General features: G+C 42.4%; 1 protein-coding gene across 1 annotated transcript in view; it reads left to right on the top strand.

The window, feature by feature from the left end:
• Positions 1-21,753, top strand: part of fbn1 (fibrillin 1) — a 58,505-nt gene that overhangs the window by 23,243 nt on the left and 13,509 nt on the right. The window contains exons 24-49 of the mRNA XM_070902138.1: positions 46-273; positions 360-485; positions 1,381-1,509; positions 2,788-2,913; positions 4,704-4,829; positions 4,931-5,053; positions 5,706-5,831; positions 6,421-6,546; positions 10,403-10,525; positions 11,357-11,479; positions 11,585-11,710; positions 13,302-13,424; positions 13,694-13,816; positions 13,951-14,118; positions 15,305-15,373; positions 15,500-15,625; positions 16,815-16,937; positions 17,035-17,193; positions 17,285-17,356; positions 17,445-17,570; positions 17,732-17,854; positions 19,163-19,288; positions 19,390-19,506; positions 19,601-19,726; positions 19,816-19,935; positions 20,673-20,798. Of these exons, the coding sequence (XP_070758239.1) occupies positions 46-273; positions 360-485; positions 1,381-1,509; positions 2,788-2,913; positions 4,704-4,829; positions 4,931-5,053; positions 5,706-5,831; positions 6,421-6,546; positions 10,403-10,525; positions 11,357-11,479; positions 11,585-11,710; positions 13,302-13,424; positions 13,694-13,816; positions 13,951-14,118; positions 15,305-15,373; positions 15,500-15,625; positions 16,815-16,937; positions 17,035-17,193; positions 17,285-17,356; positions 17,445-17,570; positions 17,732-17,854; positions 19,163-19,288; positions 19,390-19,506; positions 19,601-19,726; positions 19,816-19,935; positions 20,673-20,798 (3,309 nt within the window). The remainder of the gene's footprint in view (positions 1-45; positions 274-359; positions 486-1,380; positions 1,510-2,787; positions 2,914-4,703; positions 4,830-4,930; positions 5,054-5,705; positions 5,832-6,420; positions 6,547-10,402; positions 10,526-11,356; positions 11,480-11,584; positions 11,711-13,301; positions 13,425-13,693; positions 13,817-13,950; positions 14,119-15,304; positions 15,374-15,499; positions 15,626-16,814; positions 16,938-17,034; positions 17,194-17,284; positions 17,357-17,444; positions 17,571-17,731; positions 17,855-19,162; positions 19,289-19,389; positions 19,507-19,600; positions 19,727-19,815; positions 19,936-20,672; positions 20,799-21,753) is intronic.

Below are 21,753 nucleotides of genomic sequence, written 5' to 3' on the forward strand. Positions count from 1 at the left end.
TTCTTATATCAAACGCGTGTAAAATATTGTGTCTGTGACTTCCAGACCTGCGTACGGAGCAGTGTTACCTCACCCACGAGGATGAGCGCTGTGGGGCTCCCATCTCAGGGAAGCACCGGGTGGATGCCTGCTGCTGCTCCGTGGGTGTAGCCTGGGGCCCTGAATGTGACGAATGTCCGGAGAAGGGCACTCCAGAATATGCTCAGCTCTGTCCTCGTGGCCCAGGCTTCTCGCATAGGGGGGATTTCATCAACGGCAGACCCTTCCTCAAAGGTACTGTGCCGTGCACAGACTTCATAGACTGCCTTGTTTCATAAATGGTCTCTCACCTGTCTTCATCCCTCTGCTCTATACTTTAGATATCAATGAATGCAGGATGATAAACACCCTGTGCTCAAATGGAAGGTGCAGAAACACCATCGGCAGCTTCCGTTGTCGTTGTGATAATGGCTACGCTCTGGACTCTGATGAGAGGAATTGCACCGGTGAGTAGTACAGAAGAAATTAGCAATGGTTGCTTAAATGACTGGAAAGATTGCTCTCTTCAGGAATCAGCTGTCCACATTTTGCCAATAATGTAATAGCTGATGTACATGTAGCTGCTATCTTTCGGCAGGAATGTTTGCTCAGCATCAGCCATGACAATATCTCAGCTCCATTGTATCTTTACCATTCTTCATCAGTCCCCCCTTTCTGAATCCCTCTGCCAACACTAATTACAGTAAAGTGGTGTAAAGCCTTTGCCTACATTCAGCTCATTCAGTCTAATGGGAGTCTGGCTGCTTTGGACTTGTTGGAACTGGTCCCTGTAGTCTGGTTAGCTGCATTACTGCTCTGTTGAAATGTGCACACATCATTTTAGGTTTGAATGCCAGTGCCATGGCTTTATTCTGAAATAATTTATAGGCTCTGGGTAAGTAAATGATATCTGGGACCTTTTAACCCCATATGAGTTTGAACCCAGCCCAAAGTCTTTGCGTTAAGTGTTTCAAAATGTGGATTAAAGTCAAAGGGGATCAGGCCTTTAGCGTTTAGACTTTGGAAGATTGTGCTTGAAGAGATATGGCTGCCTAAATCATCCTTAAATTCACTCTCATTTTTATTGTCTATCTTTTATAACTTTTTTTAAGGCTTTGTTTGCCTTACGTGTATATATCACATACTACTATTTGTTTCTAATCCTGTGTTAAATCACTTTGTTGCTTAATTAAAAATCTGTACAAAAGCAAATGTTTTTATCATGTTTTTAAAATGTTATCATTCTATATTTATAATAAACACAGGGAGCTCTCCAAATGATTTGATGATCTACACCCATGAATGTTTAATTTTAAAGGGAAGTTCTACCTTGCTGATTTGTGTTGCATTCCTCTCCTGTAGACATCGACGAGTGCCGCATCTCTCCGGACCTGTGTGGACAGGGCAGCTGTCTCAACACACCAGGAGACTTTGAATGCGAGTGCTTCGAGGGTTATGAGAGTGGCTTCATGATGATGAAAAACTGCATGGGTGAGTGACGGATCCTCACACACGGACACCTGCGGACACTAAAAATACGCACATCGAATCACCTCTTCAGCTTGAGATGATTTGGCACAGTTACATGCAAAGACAGCACTCTTTCATATGAAATCATTTAGACCGTGAGGACATGAGCGAGGAACTTGATCTCCTTAGCAATTCTCGTGCACACCCTGTTATAGTGGCATCATCTGAGAGCAGAGAGCTTTGCCAACCTATAAAGGTCTCCAAGTATAAGAAAGGCCTGCCACACAACCCCAGTCCCAATCAAAACCCAGCCATCTCCTCCACGCTCCCTCTTGGGCCATAATCTCTGGATGAGGTGCTTTGGCTAAGATGCCAGACCTGGAACTCACTGTTTAGACGGCTGATGTAATCTGAAATTTGCAGGCTTTGCGCATTTGTGTATATGTGTGTGTGCGAGAGAGAGGGAGAATTAAACTTTATTTAAACCCCTGTGGGGTGTTGAACGGGTCTAGTCTGTGCAGTGTCGTCACAATGGCTTTGCAAAAACTGCTCCATAAAGTCCTAAAGATAATTGTTCTTTATTACATACTTGACCTGCATGCGAGGGACACACGATCAGCTGCCCAGTGAAATGATTTTTATACGCAGCTACACGTCCTAATGTTCTGCCATCTGTGAAAATACTTAATGCTCTATTTCTGTTCTGGTCTGCCTCTGACGCCGTTTGATTAAATTCTTGGGAGAAATCATACACACAAATTGGAGAATCTCAATACTTTTGTTGGCCTAAAGCCGTCATTAGACCAAAATTGGCGAGACATTTACTCGCACGCTGTGGCAAAAAACCCCAGCTGGGGCTGACTGACTGGGCTAGCAGGCTAACAAAAATAAATAACAAGTAAAACTTAAAAAAAAAAAAATTGTGTTACCGTCAATCTCGGTTCTTAACATCACTGCCAGCCACGGAGCTGCTGCTTGTATTCTGTCACCATGCAGTTACATAAACAAGGATATGAACAAAAACTAGTTCCTGAACGTCAGTCCCACAATCTCTAAATTAAATTCTCACTATTATGCAGGTCAAAGTTTAACAATTAATGTGAATTTTAAACTGCAAATGTGCCAGAGCCGACCTGAGCTAACAACTGGAAACACAACTTAGAATTCATCAGTCCGGTGGGCTTCATTGGAAATTGACAAGAGGCAAAACAAATATTTACAGAGACTGAACCCTAACACGAAATATCTCTACTTGTGTCTATGTGCACTGTACATGTGTGTGTGTTCTTCCACCGCCAGACATCGATGAGTGTGAGAGGAACCCTTTGCTGTGCCGTGGAGGTGATTGCGTCAACACGGAGGGCAGCTTCCAGTGTGTGTGCCCCGAGGGACACGAGATCGCGCCCGATGGCTCGGCCTGTCTAGGTGAGTGATGAGGTCCTCATCAGAGAGGCAAGCTCTTCTTCTCTGAACTCTTTCTCCGTCTTGCTTTTCTCCTTTCTTTGAGAAATCTGTGCGGTAGAATGTTTTTTTTCTACTCTATTTTTCTAAGAGAAGAAAGGAAGACGTAGAGGGTGAAAAGAAGACCAATAAGTGGAGATGTTGTCACAGAGCAGACAGTTTGAATGACAGAGGAGCTTTGGATCGTCCCCCTCCATCTGCCTGTTCCTGCCTCTGTGTGTGGGCTCACTGGGGCTCTTTGTGGGGAGGGAGCGTTTGAGTCAAGTCTGTGTATGTGTGGGATATGTATTCTTTGATAGATGGGCTGATATGAACTAAAGACGAGAGACAAAATCTAGAGAAATGAAAGCTATGTAGCAAAAGCGATCTTTTAAATGTTTGTGCTTTTAAATATTTATTCTGTATACTGTTTCTTTGAGTATATTTTGTGACTGTTTGTAGCTTTTACTGTTTATTTAACATTTTGTTACGTACTTTCATTCTGAAAGTTCTGTTTTTGGGATGCGGCATCCTTTAGAGGTGGGCCATTTATGCGCCAAGTTCTCATTGGATAATTGACAAAGCTTCAGCCATGTTGTTGTGTATATATATAGGCAGTTTTTTTGCCCAGTCTGTAAAAGGCCTCAATGAAGGCTCTGTGCTGAAACATGTTGGCTGAATAACAAGCAGACTCTTCCAGTAAGTCAGTTAGGGTTGTTAGTTTGTACTTTTTTTTCACAGTTTACTTACTAGTTGACTGGAGAAGTGGAGACAGCATACTCTTTCTACAAGAACAAGAGAAGAGCCTGACTTAACCCGTGCTTTTTATCATTTTGCAACTCCCATGTTTAGCTTATAGCATTGAGCTGATCATGCATTATTCACTGGGTGTCATTCTGATGACTTAATGCAGTGTGTGAAGGTTTCAGTCCAATACCTAATGCTCAATCACTGGCCGTCAAGCTCATTTATTTTCTTTACTACCACCCAAAGCAATAAAAACAATGAATGCATTACTATGAAACTGCCCACCTCATCCCTTCTGAGACGATGGTCTTCATTATATCTGGTGAAGTAACAAGCTGATGATAATGATAATAAACTTTAGTTATGTATACAACTTCATACAGATGGATGTAATACAGTGTGCGTAATGATGTCAGATTCCCTCTTGTCCAATTTATCACCATTAGATTCTAAATACATCATGAAACGTCACCATTTTTAATCGAACACTGATTAGTGGTCTCCAGTGTCATCCACTGGTCTCAGGCAGGTGCTCAGCTCAGTTAAATAGTTTATGCACACAGGTACACTTTAACGGTGCAATTAAGTGTTGATGCAGAGCTGAAACGAGAAGTCAATTGTTCAATTGACAGAGAATCAAAAGGCAACTATTCTGATAATTAATCTTTTAAGTCATTTTCACGTATTAAACTGGCTTTTGGACTGTTGTTCATTCAAAACAAGGAATTAGAACATGTCTTTTTTTTTTTTTTTTTTTTTTTTTTTTACTATTTTGTTCATTTTGTGGACCAAATGATTAATCATTGAATTGAGAAAATAATCAACCAGCCATAGGTGGGCACATTGCTCAGTGGCACCTTGGAAGGCAAGTGATTGACGTTGAGCATGTGACTTTCATTTCATGTCGAAGGATTTAAACTTGAAACTATCATGCAAACATGCTACTGGTGCCTTCAGCTTTAAACAAGCGGGCTCTCCCTTTAATAAATTGTGTGCAAGACTCTGATAATTGCTTTGTTCTTTCACAGATATCAATGAATGCGAGTTGAGCGACAGGCTGTGCAGGAACGGCCAGTGTGTCAATATGATCGGCCGCTACCAGTGTACCTGTGACACGGGATACAAATCTACTGAGGACAGACTGGACTGTGTTGGTGCGTATTGAACATATTACTGACTATTCCCTTTCAAAGATATCCCTTTTGTTTCTGTTGAATGGCTGCAGTATGTGACAGTGTGTTTGTCTGCCTCTCAGACATCGACGAGTGTACCATTGAGAACGGTGGCTGTGAGACTTTCTGCACCAACTCAGAGGGTAGCTATGAGTGCAGCTGCCACTCTGGATACGCCCTGATGCCTGACCTGAGAAGCTGCACTGGTGAGTAGCTTTGTATCTTGTCTCTGTGCCATAATGCATCTCTTACCCCTGTGTCTTATTCTGTGTTACCCAGCAGGCAGTTCTAATGTACCGCATTTGTCAAAATGTGGTAACTAAAGAAAACTGCCTTTCAGTGGTTTTACTGGTCAGAACATTTTCTATAAATTTCAATGTGGTAGTTCAGAAGTAATTCATAATTTGTATTTAGAGAGACCTGATTTAAGAGCAGAAACAAAGCAGAAAAACAGAAAACCTGGTTTATAGAGTCACTGTTGTGATATGTATATATTGATCTGCAGAGAAAAAGGTTGAGACTAAATCTGAAGGCTTTACTCAGCTTCAAAATTTTGCCAAATAATGATACATGGTGTTTATTGATTAATCTGGCAAAGTTTACTTTGCGTTTTAATTATTTAATTTTTACCACGACAGCAGGCTTCATGTGTTGTTCATAGAATGACTCCTGTAACTCATATTCCTTTAATTACCAGAGAGAGATATACAGACAGTCAAGGCAGCGCAAGTGTAATTTTAGTGTATTTTGTGCAAAAGAGTGTTGTAAATAGTACCTCAATAGTTTTTCATGTCCTCTACACTCTGTCTGCATTTCAGTTTTGATTTGCCTTTCTGCCTCTCTGCCTTCAATCTTCAGATATTGATGAGTGCGAGGAGAGCCCAGACATCTGTGATGGAGGCCAGTGTACCAACACCCCAGGGACGTACCAGTGTCTATGCTTCGACGGTTTCATGTCGTCCGAGGATATGAAGACCTGCCTGGGTAATGGATGCACATCATAATGCCCAAAATAAAACAATGCAGCTACTTCCTCTGCAGCTCTGCGCTTATTAGAACCAGTTCTCAAAGATTTACTGAAACAACGTAATGATCATCTTAAAGGTTATCCAAGATGTGAGTCATGAGAATTAAGACTTAATGACTCAGATCTATGAGTCTGTGTCTGAGAAGGCAGGGAGTAATGTTGTTGTTGATTTATAAGAGAGTGAACAGTGGGTTAGTTGGGTTGAGCGGGGAGGAATGTGCGACATTTAGACGGCTGGTTCCACTGAGTGAGAAAACAAAAACCTGACATCAATGATGTAAGGGCTTCTAAATGAGTCTGCACTAACACATACTCTATTGTTCCTGTATTTATTAAAAGTAAACACATTTTAAAGCCTTGATATAGTTCATGATGTAATTATTTTGTGACTCACTTACATATATCACAGCTTATGAAAACCTGTTTGGCAGACCAAATCAACAAAAGCTAATTCGGTTTTATTCGTCATCATAAACTTTTCCTTTATTGTAGTCGTGTTTAGCAAATTAACATTCTTGTTCTTTCTCTGTTTCACTCCCCGTCTAGATGTGGATGAGTGTGAGCTGAACCCAAACATCTGTCTGAGTGGGAACTGTGAGAACACTAAGGGATCCTTCATCTGTCACTGTGACCTGGGATACTCTGTGCGCAAGGGAACCACAGGCTGCACAGGTGAGCGAAACAAACACTCACATGAGCATTCCTACCCAAAACAAAACATCCTGTCAGTGGAAGAACGTGGATGGGAGTGAAAGGACGGTGAGTCAGTAAAGGGCTGCTGCTGATTAAGTGGTGAAGGAGATGTGTGTGTGTGTGTCTAAGTGGCTTTATTGAATGAGAGGAGTGAAAGCAAGTCGAAGAGAGAAGGTGAGAAATGAGAGGATGCAAGGAGAATGTCTGGCTAACCAGAAGCAGCTCTAACATTACTCACCCTCATTCAAGAGCTCCTGTCTGACTTGATGAGAAACACGCTTACAAACGCACAAAACACACATCACGAGCAGCAGCAGCAGCAGCAGCAGCAGCAGCAGTGAGATCACTATCTTCTATCAGATGTATGCATCACATTGCACCTTTGTTTATTCCCTTGTTGCTCTTTCATTAAGGTCAGTTAAACATTACGTGATGGTTGGAATAGTTCTGCAGCACGTAATCACCTGAAACATCTCCAGAACACATAAATACAAAGTCCATCCGGCTGGTAGAGTCCTTCGCTAGCTTGGACTCGCTCCTCGTCCAGCCAGAGTTAAGTCTGATTTATACGGCCACTTAAAAAGTTTGGGATTGAGGGCTAGTTGCGAGTTTGGCCAGTGATCTTATCTGGCCTCGCCTTGGTAATCGAAAAGAGTCAGACACACAGTCAGCAGCAGCACGTCTTCCTTCAGACACAAATAAACAGGTCTGTCTGAAGTATGATTCAAACTCACTCACACACACTCATTCTAATCCCATTAAAACATCCATACAGTATTTTCCTTGTTTTGAGAGAGCCGGAGTTGCAGTAAAGCAGCCAGTTCTGATTCACAGGTTTGGAATTTCAGCCCCAGAATACCAGGGAATCAAGACGCTAATTCCTCTCAGGCAGGCAGGATGTCTTGTTATAGACAAGTGAACAAAACCTGCTACTCTTTTTGGAACGGATCCCCTTCCTATATATTCAGCCGAAAAATGCATAAGAAATTGGTTGTCATTGTCAAATTGCCTTGTGTGACCACGTTGGTATGCGTGGATTAAATCCTCTTGCGTGTGTGTGAGTGTTAATGAGTGAGTGGTGCTCTCAAGCCCAGATCTGATCCAGCTGCTGATGAAGCTCTCACAAGAATTATTTCCCTTTTTTGTTCCACAACACTGAGAACTCAGGGGCAGGGTGTGTACTGTGTATTTGTATGTACACTTTAGCACATTTGTGTTTTTGCGTGTGTTTTGGAAAGTTAGGACCGGGTGGAAATGTACTGGTTTACAAGAATGGGAGTGTCTCTTAAGCGTGTTGACTTTATAATCTTAAACAACAAAACAGTCAAACGAGTTGAGATACAGCAGGACTATATAACTCTAAAAGAAAGAAATAACACAATCTTTTTCCTAAAAAAGGAAAAGTTAAATTCAAAAGCAATAAAACATGCCATGGTCAACTTAATAGACTCAGGCGTTTTGTTGCTACAGTCTTACTTGGTCTGGTATGACCAGATGCTTATGGTTGCTAATGTTAGCAAACTTTAGATAGATGAGTTAGACTGACTGCAAACTTGACTCCTCTCGACTTGCGCTGCTGTTACACTACATTTTAATATCCATCATTATCTTATTGACACTTGTGGCCACATAGTCCCACTTTAATTGATTCTGCTTGGTCTTGTATGACAAGTAGCTTGTTTTTGTTGTATAACAGACATTACTGAATCAACTTGGTATGTTAATGACTCCTTTCTACTTGTTACACTACATTTTAATATTATACTTGTGGCCACATAGTTCCACTTTAACTAATTCTGCTTGGTTTGGTATGACCAGTGGCTAATGTTGGGTAATGTTAGCAAACTTTAGATGCAAGTCAGCCTGCTAACTTAATGAGTCCTCTTGTGCTGCTGTTACACTGCAGAAGACGTCGCAGTTTATCAAAAATTAGATAGTCTTCGGATTCTGCTTGTGTCAAAACAGGCACATAGGGAAGATGTCAGCAAAACACTATTTACAAAAGCAGTGGAAAAGGGTTTGTCAGGGATAAAACGAAATATAGAGGGGAGCCTGCAAACACTTAATATGCTTAATTTGGCTTGGATCGGCAGATTTTCTTTTGTAGCATATAGCTATTACTGTAGGGCCACGTTGTCAGGAAGGCGGCCACTCTAGCGGACATGTAGACATATAGCGAGACAGGCAGGCAGACAGATAGACAGAAAGACAAACAGATAAACAGACTGGCAATCAGGCAGGCATACAAACTGTGAGGCAGCTAGACAGCCAGGTAGGCAGATGTGTAATTCTCTGCTATCCCTTTTTATCCTTTTTTGCCCTTCATCTGTCAAACATTAGCTCTAGTTAAATCAAGCCTCTTCTTTGACACCAGCTGTGACTGCCGACACGCTTCTCGCATGCAACAACCCCTGTTTGCATTACATTTCCACATGAGAATGTGTGTGTGTGTGTGTGTGTGTGTTTGTTGTGCTCGCTCTGTCATCAAAGGCTCGGGGGAAATGATCTTTAATTCCGTCTGTAATCCTGGGAGATTCGTTTGCTCACAGCCCTCATATTAACCCCGTCATCAAATGTAGTGTAAATATACCGTTCCCTCTCCTCAGGAAGACTGTAAACCAGCAGCACTAATCTCTAATTGACAGTGTTTTGAATTACTACCCTCACAAAGACAGACACACAGAGAGGAGTGGGTCTCACAACATCTTGATCGAGTTCATAGCATGGCTTCCCTTGATGTACAGGGACACACACACACACACACACACACACATGAACACACACTTGCACAATCCCTCCATCAAAGCTGTAGCACTCAGTTGTCAGGCTCATAGCCAGGTATTGTGTTGGTCAGTGTTTCACATGGTTGTTTTGGCTCATTTTTCCATCGTGCCATGTAGTTCATGTCAGAGCTGCCTGAGGAACAAGAGCTGCAGAGCCACAGCATCTTATCACCTCCAGCTGCTTCATGGAGATCCTTATTGGTTACACCCTACAGGATGTAAACAGCTTTATGGGCAGGGCAGATTTTTAATAGTAGCCAATTTAATTGTTCCCATTAATTGTTGTTGTTCATTTATTAGAATCCAGGGCCACATACAATAGGTTAGCACATATAGAGAGGTATTTTTACAATCCCATTATCTACCAAGTACCTCAATATTTCATCCATTGGCAGAGTCCAGATATGATTATAATGGTTTTGCCGTGAAGGAATGTCTATTTGTAGAGTTGGCACGTTACCACGTCACTTTTTGATAGAAATTATATTTGGGAAAGATTAAATTTCCAAACTTGACATCTGGGATGGTGAGAAAACCAAACATGAGCGTTAAAAGAGGGCTGTTACAAAAGCCTCGTATGAGAAGTGCAGCGTCTGTGGGTCTGTGGGTGAAGTGGGAAATCTTTGCCTAAAATAACCTCAGAAATGCTAGTTCAGACAGAGCAGACAGAACAAGGCCTCAGCATTAGGATATCGTTCTCCCTCTTGGACTTTTTTATAACTCTCTGGACACACTTGCACATTGGAAATCCAGAGACTGGGTCTGCTCATTAAACCTCTGCAGGAAGGCTATTAGTATCAGAGATCATGAGAATGTCTCTGTGCCTTCTGCTCTGAAATACAGCTCTCCATGGATGAAAACAGTGACCCAGAAAGACTTAGTTCTGTCGTCTCCTGCTGTTGTCTTTATACAATTCAAACCAAGCATCAACTCACTCAACAATGCCAAGAACCCCACTGGAATGAGAATGCAGACTCAAATCATCAGACCATCAGAGCAGTGTCAGTTTTCTTTACATGTTTGTCTTTACTCGTTTGTTTCCCCTTTGTCAGATATCAATGAATGTGAGATCGGCGCCCATAACTGTGACAGACATGCCACCTGCACCAACACAGCTGGCAGCTTCAAATGCAACTGTGCCCCAGGATGGATTGGCAACGGCCTCAAATGCACAGGTGAGGCTAATGTCCTTAAATGCACAAGTAAACGCTGACACTAAATGGATCCACTTAAATGGTATATATAATCTGCATATCATTATGCATCCAAATAGAAGGAATGGAAATGTCTGTAACTTTTTTTTAATATCCAAGAAAGTTATGGTGAGAAAATCTTGTTGGTTAAAGAAATGTCTGTGATTCGACATCCAAACAAAAGGATGAAATACTTTCCTTTTTTTCCTCAAACATGACAAGAAACGAACTTTTGCTTAATGTTGGTCTGAAAATACTTAAAACCAACAATGAGGTGATCCTGCTAACAAGTATTGCCCCTGTAGTCTAATATACAGTATCTTACAGTACACATCAATGAGCCACATCATTGCACTAACTGACATGTTCCTACATTACGATGTATGCAGGCACTGTAGTTTATTTTCAGTCAGTCCCACATACAGTGTCCTGGTGCTGCAAAAACTTGTGTATTAATCCACGGCTGAAAATAGTCCCCAACAAATGCACCATTTACCCCTGTCTGAGTAACCTTTGTTAAAAACCACAGTGCCCAGCCTTTTTTAGAAATTAAACTATATATTTTTGAGCCATTTTTTAAAAAGATTTATGTCTTCACTTGGAGTGAATGAGCTTGTGAGTGTCACAGACATGGTAGAGAAGTCACAAAGTTTTGAGAGATGGACCAAAGCATTTGTTTTTGGTCTTTTAATGGGTTCTGTTAACAATAAGGAAAATAGGGAATATCACCAGCCTTATCCTTTCCTCAACATTTGGATGAAGTAGTTTGAACCTGCATGAATGTAATTGCTTTTGGGCTTTGTTGTGTTTCAGACCTGGACGAGTGTTCCAATGGGACACACATGTGCAGCAACAACGCTGACTGTCTCAACACCATGGGCTCATATCGCTGTGCGTGCAAGGATGGATTCTCTGGAGATGGATTCTACTGCTCAGGTCACACATACAAAAACAATGTCCTAAACCACATTTTTGCTTTTTATGAATGCAGCGTGTGTTTACAGACTGTGTGTGTGTGTGTGTGTGTTTGTACCACTACAGACAGCGATGAGTGTGCAGAGAACAGCAACCTGTGTGAGAGTGGCCACTGTCTGAACCTGCCAGGAGGCTTCCGCTGTGAATGTGACATGGGCTTCATCCCCACGCCTGACGGCCAGGCCTGCGAGGGTAAGGCACTCATACAACACTGCTATTCCTGACTATCCTGGTTCCAGACCTCTGAATTGGTGCCCACAACCTAAATTATGTTGAGTGATTCAAAAAGGTCTGGTGTTTCTCTGGTGAATTGTTGTTTGTTTTCCTGTTTGGAGAAACAACCGATCCAAACAAATGCTGCCTTCAAGTGGAACTCGTGAGATAGTATTTTGCACATGGAAGTACACAATATGCGTAGCATCTTAGCAAGTTTTAGCTGTGAGAACATTGCTAAGGGACTGCCAACAACAATAGATCTTGCCTTGTTCCCTTTTCAAATGATTTGGTGTTTTTTTCAACATCATGTTTCGTAGTAAGAAATAGAATTTTATTTTATTTTTTTTCGTCGTCTGTTTTTCCTGTTTTTCCATCTATTTCCACTCATGTTGCCACAGTGTATAATTGAAAACACAAGCAACATAAGAAAATAGCAGACTTAAGATGGAAGCAGGACTAACGTTAGATAACAATAACGTTAGCTTGCAATTGTCATCCATCTAACTTAGCCAGTCTTCTAAGCACTGGGCACAAACTTTAATGTTGTCCTGGGTTAATTAAACATAACCTTTCTCTGCTACTGTCCATGCTACACAGTCAAGAGAGATTGAGAAGTTCTCTGAGTTTTCCAGCACCATGGAAATCCACACTCAATATTATTATGGCTTGCTTAGTGTGCACATTGTCATTGCATAAAATATTTATTGTCAATAGAGACTATGTAGACTCACAAAGACTTTGTAAGTACAGACTCTCAAAGGCTAACTTACAAAAGGGAGTGGTAATAAAGGGCCATATAGTCTGAATCTTAGGCGACTTCCTGACATCCTACTGGCTGAAATTATATATATACACTGGTCTAGAAAGTGTCTCCTTGTCTGAGACAAAGCTGCATGCACCTTTCAGACAAATCCCTGAATTCATAACGTTGATGATATGCTTGCATGCTCTCCAGGTTTGCCATATTTAGGTATCCAATAGACAGCAGATCATTTTAGGGATATTCCAATTGGGATGTAGAGTTTACATAAATAGAATAAAATATTAATCATTAATTGATAACTGAGGAGGGACCTTGTATGAAATCCCGAGCTGAGCTACTGTAGAGTCGACATATAAACACATTTATGACTGGTAGCAGACAAGTGTGATTCATGCGTCCAGTGATAAGGCATTGCTGGATTCAATTGAATGAGCAGACTGACCTCATTTTGCTGATGTGTCAAACATCCTGAAATAACCTGTTCAGTCCTCTCTGCCTCAACTCAGGCAGGACTGGACAGTAATGACTTGTGCAGAGTCTAATGATGTGGAAGAGCACAATTTCATAACCTTGGCTACTGCTCTGATAGTGTATGTGTGTGTCTGTCTGGATATGTCTGGGCATTTTTTGCCCCAGAACTGTCATTCTTTAGCAGAGGTGAGCGGCCTTCACTTCCTATTGCTGGCTGCCAATTTTCCACCATGATCCCATGATCCACTAATCCCTCACAGCTGGGCCTCTCTTTCTCTCTCCCCCTCTTTATCATTCTCTCTCTCTCTCTCTCTCTTGCTGTCTCTTTTACAGACATAGACGAATGTACCTTTGCTGACATCTGTGTCAATGGACGCTGCCAGAATATCCCAGGACTTTTTAGATGTGAATGTAGCATTGGTTATGAACTGGACAGGAGTGGAGGCAACTGCACAGGTAAGGCTAGTCAACACACCAGTCCAGCTGCCTGCCTCAATGATGCTCTGTTTATGCCCCAATGAGCTGAGGAAATTTGAAAGAGTGCAACAGCAATGAAGCAGTGAAGAGATGAACAGTTCTAATCTCCCCTGAGATACAGAGGAAAGGTCGGTCACTGTTCATCTCCTTGCTGTTGTGGCAAATAATGACTTATTTACAGAAAATGTCATGTGTTTTTGTGGAGATGAAGACATTTTATAGACTGTTGCTTTGTGTTTCTTTCTCAGATGTCAATGAATGTGCAGACCCGACCATCTGTATTAATGGAGTGTGTGTCAACATCCCTGGAAACTATCACTGTAACTGCCCACCAGACTTTGAACTCAACCCCACCCGGGTGGGCTGCGTAGGTGAGACTCTACAAGGTTTCACTGCACATTGTTGGTGTGTTATATTAGCTTATCATAGAACAAATTCTGAAGCAAAGGCCAGACACACCTGTATACCCGAACACCTGTGTGTGTGTATGTGTGTGTGTATACAGACACTCGCTCTGGAAGCTGCTACCTGGATGTTCGTTCCCGAGGAGATGCATCAGAGAGCTTGGACTGCTCCAATGAGATCGGCGTTGGTGTTTCCAAGGCATCCTGCTGCTGTTCCCAGGGCCTTGGCTGGGGAAATCCATGTGAATCATGCCCCTCTGTCAACTCAAGTGAGTCAACCCATCGTTATTTAGACTTTGTGTGCATAATGCATGTTTATTTTTATGTTCTACTTCAATAGCAAGGTTTGCGACCTATGACGGATATTCTAAATGTATGGCCCACAACGCACATCGTAAATTTCGTTTAGTGGGTATTGATATTTTCACTACACTGAAGGTGTTAATAGTTAGCTCACCATAGTATCTGGCCAACTCAGTGCAGCTGTGCACATGCTTTGCTCAGTGTTAAATGATAAGACATGAGAAGGTAGGAGTGGGGAGAAGTTGCATTTTAATGTTATCATTACTTACTTCAAGTTAGCGAAGTGATTCGTCACGTTTATTTAGAAACAAACCAACCAAACTTAGAGTTTCAGTCTCACACTCATAACACTGTCTGACTGACTGTCTTAAAAGTTGAGTGGGCAGGGGATTTCTGTTTTGAAAAGAGTCACTATCTGGTAAAGTAATTTAAGGGTCAACCCTAAGAAATCCCTCAATAAGTTGTTTTGTACTATGGGGCAGAGTCAGTCAGATTGGCACCTTTTGCCCTTCAGTCCCTTGAAGTTGTTTAAGGTTTTTTCTTACCACTTCAACTAGGCGTGACATGAAAAATCATGACCGAAACACCAATATATAAATACCACAATGTAAATGAGGCACGATAAGGTGTGAGTTAGCTGCACTGCCAACATACAGGCAAATACTGTCCGCTCTTGTCATGCGATGAGTGTGTGTTTGCTGTAATTGTTGTTGCTGGTAAAGATGAGACAGCTTTGTGCAACTTACTTGAAATTGCCAACAGATGGTTCAAAACATTACAGGGAATGACTCACTCTTTTCAGCTCAAGGAAATGCTTGCTTCTATGACAAGAACCAAAAACTTTTTCTCTTCGCTTTGTAATTCTGAGTAGCTGCAGTCATGTCCGGTCCACTGGGCTCTGTGGATAACTCTGTGATGGCTGATCAAAAAGCACAACAGACAGTGACAGGAAACAAGTTGTTCGACCAGAAATGTCTTTTTCAGGCACCTGACCAATTGGGCTTGTGACCTAACTCAACATCTCCCCACCAGCCAAGCATTACTGTCAAATCCTGCAATAAAACAACCTTGATTGTGGTTTGTGTGTTGTGTCATTGTTGCTGGTTGATGTGATTTGGCGCTGTGTTCTTTTTTTTAAATTTTTTATTACAGCCGAGTACAAGACGCTGTGTCCTGGAGGAGAAGGCTTCAAACCAAACCCCATCACTGTCATCTTGGAAGGTCAGACAGCAACATGCTAGCATGTGTTTGTGTGCGGTCGCTCTTGTGCACACTTACAGACACTCACACACACACACACACACCCACCCACAATGCCGCTGAGCGTTTCCTTTCTCCCTCTGGCAGACATCAATGAGTGCCAGGAGCTGCCAGGCTTGTGCCAGGGAGGACAGTGCATCAACACCTTTGGCAGCTTCCAGTGTGAATGTCCAAGAGGCTACGCCCTCAACACAGAAACCAGAGTCTGTGAAGGTATCAGACACACACAGACACATGAACACACAGGTGACCTATTCCTCTCTAGCTCTTGCCCTGGGATATTTCAGTGGGAAGGAAATTGAGTCCAGCCGTTCAGTGAGGACACATGGAGAGAGAGGAAAAAGCACTGAGAGCAAAAAGACAAAGAAATATTGGACCTTTTTTGTCCTGTAGACAACACTGCTCATTCTAGCTCAATATGTCTCTGCTCTGCTCTAGTTCCCGTCTGTTGCTAACCCAGCAAAGCTCAGTCAGGATGATGAGACAGCTGAGCGCCTAACTGTGTCCAGAGGAGCGAGGCTCTGATGTGGTCAGCCCTCTCCTCGGGAAAGTACACCGAGTCCCCTGTAGACAGGCCAGAGATGACGGAGGGAGGGAGAGACGGAGAAATGAAAGATTGGGGGGGGGGGGATACATGAGAAGGGTGTTTAGAAAAGAGAAACAGGAACAGAGAGGAGAGGAGGGGGCTGAGGGTTAGACAATGACATGTGGCTGGCGGCATTTTAATTAGCGTGTGTTTGTTGGCCAGGAGAACAAAAGAGGGTGCCTGCTCTATAAAGTCCAGGACTGCACATCCACTATTTCTCTAGTCAATCAACAGTTCAGCTGTTAGCTGGGCCAGAAGGAACGAGCGCTGTGTTTGCTATTTGGCAGGAGTTTTGGTAGAGAAAGTAATTTAGTATAGAAAGTATAGAAACAAGGACTATGAATAGAAGTGGTATTAAAAGCAAATTCCAGCCTGTGTCCTGCTGTAGTTGTGGCAGTGGTGGTCATTTCAGACTTCACATAAGATGATGATGAGAGCGGGGGTTATTGTACACTTGCCTAGAGACACAATGGGTAGAAATCGGTAGAAATATGCCCAGAGGATGAACAGCAAATAGATGTTAAATTTGTGACTCCAATAAAAAGCAATAAAGGTGAAGTGAAGGGCTGAAGAGGGATTTAAGTTCCTTGGTCATCAAGACCTGGATCATAATATTTTGCATACTTCTTCCACATAGGAAATCTGTATCATGATTTATCCATTATTACACTCGTTCTACCTTCCTTTAGATCACAGATAGTCTTTTAAGTTGTAAGTTTTAAATAAGCTAGATAAACTGTGCTGCACCTCCAACTAAAGGAATGCCGTGTTCATCAAAACAATGTACTATTTTCTGTCTGTCCTCTTTGTGTGCAGATATCAATGAGTGTGAACGACCAGGTATCTGTGGCCCAGGCCAGTGCTACAACACCATCGGGAACTACACCTGTATCTGCCCTTTGGACTACATGCAGGTCAATGGAGGGAACAACTGCATGGGTAGGTCTGCACGCTGCACTCTCATGACTCTATCAATCAGCGAAATGGTTTGAACTGTCATGCAGTGAACATTTTGCTTTCTCGTAAACACACTCAGACATGAGGAAAAGCTACTGCTACAGGAACTTCTACTCTGACAATGGGACATGTGATGGAGAGCTGAACTTCAACATGACCAAAAAGATGTGCTGTTGCTCGTACAACATTGGCCGCGCGTGGAATAAACCCTGCGAACAGTGTCCTGTGCCCAGCACTGGTGAGGTCTCACGCACTAATATGCTAGCACACATATGTGTACAAGGAATTAAACGTGAGCTTTGATAAACTTGTGTCTCATGTCCACTCAGATGAGTTTGCGATCCTGTGCGGCAGTGACAGACCAGGATATTATATCGACATCACCACTGGACGTGTCATTGGTAAGACTTTCCCATTCAAAGGTTAACGTGATGAAAAGGAAGGATTGTTTTGTTCTTATCTTCCCCTTGTCTCTTCTGCGTGCACTAGATATCGACGAATGCAGGGAAATCCCAGGAGTGTGTGAGAACGGAGTGTGCATCAACATGATTGGCAGCTTCAGGTGTGAGTGCCCCATTGGCTTCATCTACAACGACAAGCTGCTGATTTGCGAAGGTAAGAAAGTTCCACTGACGGTGATGCCAAAACGTAAAATGCTGTGAATTCCTGTGTTTTTAAACTAAGTCAGTTCATTCATTTTGTTCCAGTCAGTCTTTTTATATTCATACCCTCTTTATAAAAGTGTCACCAGTAGATGACTGTGTCCCTGTTGTTAGATATTGATGAGTGTCAGAATGGACCGGTGTGCCAGCAGAATGCAGCCTGTCTCAACATGCCGGGAAGCTACCGCTGCGACTGCAAACCTGGATATCGCTTCACTCCCACTGGACAGTGCCTAGGTAAGGCTGTGGTTGTGATCAGCTGTGGCCTTTAAAGAGGAAAAAGGTGTCCGCAGCACTCAGATCATACAGCACATTACTGGCGTGATGTGTGGTTGTCACTGTTCACTCAACCAACAGGGGTTTAGTCAACTCCTAATGGCCTCAGTGGAGATTATACAGAATTGGTGGAAACATGGAGCAGGATTAGAGAAAAGATTAGAGGAGGCAGCCAAAGAAACGCTGTCTTCCATGAGGATGATGCCGACTTTTCTGAGTCTTCCTGTAGCCTGATGCTGCCTCACCTCCTCAAGCTATTGTATCAAACTCAGTCATATGAAACTCTTTGAACTGCACAGTTATATGCCAAAGATAAAGCACCAGAGGCAGCACAGTGACAGTCAGGCTGAGGAGAAATTCTTCATGGTGGGCTTAAGGAAGAGCTTTTGCTTCCTGCTTTTCATGCGACTCCTAACAACAAAACATGGTCAGACTCCAGAGAGAGAAAACTGAAACTGTGGCTGGAGACAATGATGACTTCACATGTGAGAATTAAATACAGTGATTAATAATCCAGTGATTTACAGTGATTTGAAAAAATAATAATGTAAAGTGAAATGGTATCATGGAGTTAAAGGCTAGTTTCCTATCCAATGAAGTGATTGTTTGTGGCTACTGACAAATATCTAAATAGTCATATTATACTCAAGTAAAGTACGATTTTTCTTTTAATTATGTGAGTTATTTCACATGTATGGTAACACTAGTTATCAGTAAATGCAAAAAATGACTTTGACATTTACTTTATATAATTGGACATTTCAGGAGACTTTAACAATGTTTCCAGTCATTCAGTTTTCAAAATTGGCCCAAAGACAAGTGACTGCCTAGAGACTGGGTGTTCGTCCAGTCAGGAGTAGTTAGGTTTCACTTTGAAGTCTGAGTAAAGGAGAGAACTGTCAATCATCTATTCTCCAGATGGTTTAAAATGACATGTCTCAAGCAAGAGCCTTGCCAGATAAAAGTGGGAGAAGCAAAATTATGGGCTGGACATGCAAAGCGGTGAGTAGAGGGTCTGAAGCGTTTAAAAATCTGTGATGGCTTAATTTGGTAATTTTTTTATATTATGATGTAATCATTTAAGACCCCATACAATGGAAAACCCCTTTTTATATTACATTCTATGTAGAAAAAATATGTTCTATAATTCTGATAGCATGTTCAGTTATAACTAAAGTTGTGATTTCAGTGGGACCGTATATTTCACTGCTTTGCAGTAGTTTGACCAGAATTTCACACAGTGTGATAATTGTTTTCCTCCTTTTTCAGACCGTAATGAATGCATTGAGAACCCTGGTATATGCAATCCTGGCCAGTGCATTGACACGCTGGGGAGCTACCGCTGCATCTGCCCCAATGGCTTCAAAACAACGCGGGATCTGTCAATGTGTGTTGGTAAGATGCGTCGGTTCCTCTCAGTTCTCGCTCGTTTTTGACGTGTGGTCTCAGCGGGTGAGTACTGTGGGTGAAACTGTGATGATGCTCTCTGGTTTCAGACGTGGACGAGTGTGAGAGGCAACCCTGTGGCAACGGGACCTGTAAGAACACAGTGGGCTCCTACAACTGTCTCTGCTACCCCGGTTTTCAGAACTCACACAACAGCGACTGCATAGGTGCGTGCATCTGTGGATATGAGTTAGCAAAAGAGAAAAAGCAAAAGAGCTATAGCACTTATGTGATATATTGCGGTGTTTGTGTGTTGATCAGATGTCGATGAGTGTTCGACGCAGAGGGGATTGTGTCGAAACGGGCAGTGCGTGAACACCTTGGGCACCTTCCTCTGCGTGTGCCACGATGGCTATGAGCTCACTTTAGACGGCAGACTGTGTGCAGGTAAGAAACTGCCTTTTTTCTTTTTTCACATTTATCTGAATGCAATATGTGTGTTTGACAGTATATCCATTGTATATTTCTTTCCTCAGATATTAATGAATGTGCAGTGAATCCAGGCACATGTGGTGCAGGAACTTGTCTAAATCTGGATGGCTCTTACAGGTGTATCTGCCCACCTGGCTACTATCTCCATGAGGAAACCTGTGAAGGTACAGCGGCCTAAAGCCACTCCTTTCTGTGTCATGGTCAATAAACATGAGCCAAAACATGAAGAATAAAAACATACATTTCTGAAGTAATAAAATATCTGCATGCAGGGGTGAATCTCACCTCAGGTAATGCAGAGAACACCTGCTTACATGGAACACGCACACACACACACACACACACATACATGCACAAATCACAGCTTAGAGCAGCTCTGCTGAGGTGTACAAGAAGAGAATAAACTGCTTCTTCGCCTCCTCCCTCTCTTCAATTGCCTTGGTGCTACAGAGCACCCCTCTTCTCCCTTTCACACGTGGGAGTGGGCTCAAGCCAGAACACTTGGATTATTTATACAGTGGGGCTGATGAAGAGATATTCGGCAGACTTCAACACATTCCTGCTTTGTGCTCTGTTCCTGGAATCAGGGAGGAACAGCGCTGAATTCTCAGCATCAGTAACAGCAGCAGCTGGTCATTGTGATGAGCGAACACGTGACACGGAGGCTATTCCAGATAATACACCTTTTAACTATCCATTAGTGAGATTACATTCTGTTTTATCACATTTGGATAGACTGTGACGTACTGGTATGACTTCATCCCTGCAGCTATGACAGTAGTTCAATGTCAGTGAAGCGCTGCAGGGTGGACTTCTGATGGTACAAGTTAGGAATGGATTTTGATGGTTTTGATTTGAACATTTGATGAGGTGGTTGACGCCGTTCCTCTTTGTCTGTCAGATATTGATGAGTGCTCCCAGTCGCCTGAGCTCTGCACATTTGGAACCTGCTCCAACACTGAAGGAAGCTTCACCTGCTTGTGTCCCGAAGGCTTCCAGATCTCTGCCTCCGGACGCAGATGTTTAGGTAATTGTGTGTGTGTGTGGGTGTGTGAGAGAGAGGGGCTATGAAACTATCTTATGCATCAAATTTAAAGTGTAAATACTAGTATATCTGTATAGTCTGTCTCTGAGTGCTTGTGGAGACTAAGCAGCAGTCAGTGGTGTTAGACTTTCGTTATACACAGCGCACTGTGTTCCAGCTGGTTCTGCTGCTGCTGCCTCAACAAGGCCAAGGGTGGCTCTGAACAGATCACTTTTCCATTTCCTAACTTGTGTGTGTGTGTGTGTGTGTGTATGTGTGTGTTTATGTACATATGTGTGTTTTTGGGTTGGGTGGCGGCGCGCTGAGTCCTCTGTTAGGGAGTTCCCCTGCCAAACACTGAAGTGATGACATCATCAGTTCAGCGAGGCAGTTTGCAGTTTGTATTTCACTTTTCTCTCCAGTGTCAGGAGTGCTCGGGTTGGGGGATAAACAGGAGGAGCTGGGTGGAGAGTGAGCAACATGGGCAGTAAAAGAGATCAAGGTTTCTTGACAAGGACAAACCCTGTGTCCCTCTGAGGAAACCCTTGTCTTTGTTAAAAAAATATGATGATAGACATGAAGACAATGAAGAAAATCACGATGACAGCACTGATGAAAACTATTTGTGGGTCTTTGTGCACTCATACTATTAATATTTTTGATTTAATCTGTGGTATATTGTCTCTATCCCCTTAAAACCTATAATACCCATAGAGAGAAAGAAGACATTATAAATTGCTATTTTAGGTATTTCATGAAAACGAGCCATGGGCAGTGAACAGGACTGTAAGTACAGTAAGATGAAGTTTAAGCATTATATTCTTTATAGTTCTGCACATTAACACATTTTATTCTCCCCAAAAGCCTAGTAAACCAATTTATAAGCTCTAACCATTCCTCATACGTTGTTATGTCAGAATATCTTTTTTCGTTGTACATTAATGCTACATTAAAGCAA

Source organism: Enoplosus armatus, chromosome 1, assembly GCF_043641665.1.
Source record: "Enoplosus armatus isolate fEnoArm2 chromosome 1, fEnoArm2.hap1, whole genome shotgun sequence".
In the NCBI taxonomy this organism is placed as follows: domain Eukaryota; kingdom Metazoa; phylum Chordata; class Actinopteri; order Centrarchiformes; family Enoplosidae; genus Enoplosus; species Enoplosus armatus.